Genomic DNA, 4,317 nt, shown 5'->3' on the forward strand with positions numbered 1-4,317 from the left:
TCTAGATCAGTACATTCATCAGTACTTGTTTTTCTTCACAAACAGAAGAACTCTTACAATAGTAGACTTTCTAAAATAAATACTATTAAAATAGAGCTTCAAAATAAATATTCTATACAAAGAAAACCTTCTGTGGTAACTTCTCAGGGTGTAGATGTGGTGGGGTGGCAACAGGAGAAGGGGGAAACCTTTCTCAGTGTGGGAGGGGAGGAGGAATACCCAGTGCTGCGAAAGGCTGAGGGTGGCACCTGGGGAGCAAGAATGTGAATTTTGTAGCTACTCCTTGTCCTCGGTGGGCGCTGGGACAGCGCCTGTGGTGACATTGAAGCCATCAAAGCCTTTGCCATCCTCATCCTCCTCCTTCTCTGTGGTGGTCCCGGGGGGACCTGCCCTCCCCTCTTGCCTTCACGATCCGAGCCCCCCGTGCTCAGAGAGCAAACGTCCGGCCCGAGCTTTGTGCTAATTAGCAGCTGTTCGTTAGTTGGCAAGGCGCGACGAGGCCTGCAGAGAGGAAGGCCAGAGCTGCCGCCTCCGCGTCCTCGCCGGGGTGAGGTGACACGGCGCCGTGTCTGGGGATCTCGGGACTGGCAGGGGACCCAAGTACCTTCAAAGGGGATGGGGGAAGAGGTGTTGGGATGGAGGGAGAGAGGGGGATAAAGACATTATTGACCAGAGCCGGACAGAGGCCTCATTTTGGCTGAGCTCAGGCCTTCCTGAGCTCTCGGCAGGGCCTGGTGCCTTCACCCATGATGGGGGCTGAGAGGGGGTCACGCTGCCACCTTCACCACCGCTCTAACATTTTATGGGCTGTCGGCGCAGGAGCGGCTTACACCATAGCAGGGCTTATATATTAAAAGAAACCAACAGAGGAGAAATAGTTTACAACTATGTACAACGCAAGGGTGTATATACATGAGTGTAGATTGGCACGGCGGCGGCCACGCCAGGGTTGTGTTTGCGACCACGTGTGTAAACCACGGGCTTTGCTCCTGCGGGTCTTCAGAGGGTCAAAAAGGCAAAACAACCATAGGTGGAGGCCGTTTGGATGCGTATGGTCCCAACAGAGGAGGGCAGCGCGTAAATACCTCTCTTGCTGCCTTTTCTAGCCTTAGGAAAATGATTTCTCTTATTAAATACAATACCTTATACATTCAACCAACAGTTCAGCCAGTTTGGGGTTGGTTTTCCTCTTCTACCCTTTCGCCTCTCATTTGTGCAAGAAAATATATATAAATATATACAGCTCTGGATCGCCACCCACTTCCTTCTTTCTGGTGTCCCCATACGGTCAACACGAGGATAAACTATAGGAATTGGTACCTGGTGACAGATGCCCCATCCCTTTTCCTATCATTTATCATAGACAAGCTAGCAAATGTCATAAATATAGAAAGATTCGTGGTTGGTTTTTTTTTTTAAATTCCCATTCAATAAATATCTACAATTAAGCTTAACTAAAACCCAAGTCATCCAGCTTAAACGAATCCTCAAAACACAAGACACCAGAACTGCCATGGGTACGCTCCTGCCAACCCCTTACGCAGCATCCGTGTTGCAACGCAGCAACCGGGATTCCTGGAAATGCTACATGAGCTCTGCCTATTGCTTGGCTAACGAGAGATGACATTTCGCTCTCACTGCTGTGCATTTACTGAGGAAGTTTCCTCTAATTTAAAAAAGAAAATAAGAGAAAAAAGAGAGACTAGATCAGTTTTCTGCATGCAACAAGTACCTATCCACTCATTACAGTGTTGCATGTTTGGACATAGATATTTTCTTTTATTTAGCACCTTGTAGTTGTGAAGAAAAAGGAGTCGCTGCATCTGAGGGGGATGCAGAACCGGCCCTAGGATGAGTGCACGGACAAAGGCGATGAAATTCACTTACTGAAAATCACGGGCACCCTCTTTAAATACGCTCTCTTCCCTCCCCTGGTTTTCCCCAGTATTTGTTAACGCTAAAATAAACATTGAAAGCATTCTCTACATTTAAAAAGAGACACTTTTGTACAGAGGAGGCAAAAGTTGAGCAGCAGCAATAGAGATGGGGAATGGGCTGTGCTTCACGCAAATGCCATTCATCCCCAAGACAGAACAAATAAAAATCTTAATACTTAAAGAGCAAAGAAGAGCTTGTTCCAGGAGAGGAGGTACTGGATCGATATCCCTATAAAAATACGCTTATGTGTATCATACACGTAGGTTTTTGTGACTTCTTAAGAGAGCTTTAGAGGTTTAGAGAAACAAAGACTGAGCATCTCAGTTTTGTGGTGTGAGTTAAGATCTCCTTCGCTCTCGTGTTGGGGAAAGGGGATGCGACCAACATCCTTTGGGAGGATTTACATCCATTCCGGTGTTCTGGATGTAAAACCCGTACCCCATAGAGTGGAACCTGCCACTGTGGGTCAACTTACAACGTGGTGTTGGTACCTCCATACTCCATGGAGTAGAACCTGCACGTCAGCTTACACCGCAGTGTTGGTACAACCACCTGAGCAACCCCACTACCTTCTCGCTTTAAAACACGGGTCCAAATCATTGTGGCCAGGTGCATTCAAAGAAAGCGATGTGTTGATGTGAAAAGACCCTTAACCAAGGGTATCTTTCCTTCTGGTTTGAGGGACACAGAAAGCTTTTGAGAACCACGTACTTGGTGTGCAACCAGCCCCTCTCATGGGGTGCAGGAGGGGAAGGAGGGCGGAGGGGCTTTACCTGTCACCTTCAGCAGGCTGAGGGGAGCAAACCAGGGTGTGGAAGGAAAGCAAAATACCAAGGAGCCCACCCTGAATGTGAATTGAAGGCAGCTTTCTGCAGAGGGGAACGAGCATTGCTTGTGCGGCCGTGCCTGCCCAGCGAGCAGTCAATGGTTCCTGCGGGGCCGTCTGTCCGAACCAGGAGGTTTTAGGCAGCTGTACTTCACACATAGATTTTCAGCCTTCACTCCACATTATTGAGATACCTCCTTCAATTCTGACCAGTTCCAAAACCCTGAATAACCCAAAGTGCTTCAATTTGGGGCAACAGTTGTTTCTGCTCGCTCCGAAGGCAAAAGGCCAACGTTATCCTCAGAACACAGGTTATTAAAAAGAGCCAATGCCACCCCCGTCCTCTGCAGAGCGTCCTCCCGCCCTCCCGAACTATCAAAAGGGCTTTTCTGCCCTGCTGCCTTTGCTCTCCGGCAGCGCCTTGCAAATGACGCTGTTGGTGTTTTTGCAGCGGCAGCCAGGCCGGCTGAGGCGGTCGTAGCATCTCTGGGCCAGCTTGACGCAGCCGGTGGCGGGCAGGTAGCACAGCAAGCAGGGCAGCACCAGCGAGAGGGCGCCCATGAAGGACCAGCGGGCGCAGCAGTTTGAGTGGGAGCAGGAGCAGGGGTGGTCGGCACACGTGCCCTCGTCGTCCTCGTTGGTGCAGTGGTAGAAGACGCCCTTGACGAGACACATGCAGGTGGAGTAGTTGACCAGGTTCTGCGCCGAGCAGAGGCACTCTTGGTTGCACACCCAGCAGGACGGCAGAGTCCGGGGCAGCGCGCACTCCTTGCACTTGCATTTCCCGCAGGCTTCGCACAGCAGAAAGTGCTTGTCCAGTTCCTGAGACACGGCTCCCTTCAGGTCCAGGGGTTTGCAGTTGATCACCTTGGGCTGGATGCGGACCGCCCTGGGGGAGGACTGCTCCGCCACCGGCGCCGGGGCCATGTGGTCCAAGAGCCTTTGGTCTGAGGATGTGCTGCTGCTGCTGCTGATGGAGCTGGGGCGCCCGCTGAAGGAAATCCAGGGGTGGGTGACATCCTGCTCGCAGCGCTGCGGGTGCTGGTTGGTCACCACCGCTTCCTGGGGGCCTCGGGGACGCTTCTGGGCTGCCAGCTGGGAGGCGGTGGGGTTGTCGGTGTAGTCGTTCTCTATGTGAGTGGTCTTCATTTGGTCGATGGGCAGGATGGTGAGCGGGTGCTGCAGCCGCCCGTAGGGGATGCGGCTGTCCAGCAAGGGCTGGACCATCACGGAGTTGGGGACAACGGTGATGTTGTGGGGAATCCGGGGCTCCATTGATGACGCAGGCTGATTACTGGTGAATAAATGTGTTCTTATGTGTCCTGGGGGATGGAAAGGAGAGAGAAAAGGGGCAGGGGAGAGAAAGAGTGCAACGTTACTGAGTTACGCTGCAACCAGGCTCTTTGCTGAGGCTGGGTATCATGCAGAAGGACTCATAATGAAAACTTGTGGCCAAGGGAGGCAGAGCACTTGCCCAGGTATAAAGTGCATCACTTTGCCTTTGCTAACCTTGTATGGCTCCTGGGAGGGGTACGGTTACTGCAGACTCCTGA

General features: G+C 51.6%; 1 protein-coding gene across 1 annotated transcript; it reads right to left on the reverse strand.

Moving 5' to 3' along the window:
• Positions 1–2,969: 2,969 nt before the first annotated feature.
• Positions 2,970–4,051, reverse strand: SPRY4 (sprouty homolog 4 (Drosophila)). Its single transcript, XM_010180567.1, has one exon. The coding sequence runs from the start codon at positions 4,037–4,039 to the stop codon at positions 3,140–3,142; it is 900 nt and encodes a 299-aa protein (XP_010178869.1). The 5' UTR covers positions 4,040–4,051; the 3' UTR covers positions 2,970–3,139.
• Between the last annotated feature and the right edge of the window lie 266 nt (positions 4,052–4,317).

The sequence above is a fragment of the Mesitornis unicolor genome, unplaced genomic scaffold (assembly GCF_000695765.1).
Source record: "Mesitornis unicolor isolate BGI_N332 unplaced genomic scaffold, ASM69576v1 scaffold24473, whole genome shotgun sequence".
NCBI classification, from domain to species: Eukaryota; Metazoa; Chordata; class Aves; order Mesitornithiformes; family Mesitornithidae; genus Mesitornis; species Mesitornis unicolor.

Coding starts and splice junctions, on each gene's coding strand:
- SPRY4 (XM_010180567.1), bottom strand. CDS start 4,039: ATGGAGCCCCGGATTCCCCACAACATCACCGTTGTCCCCAACTCCGTG.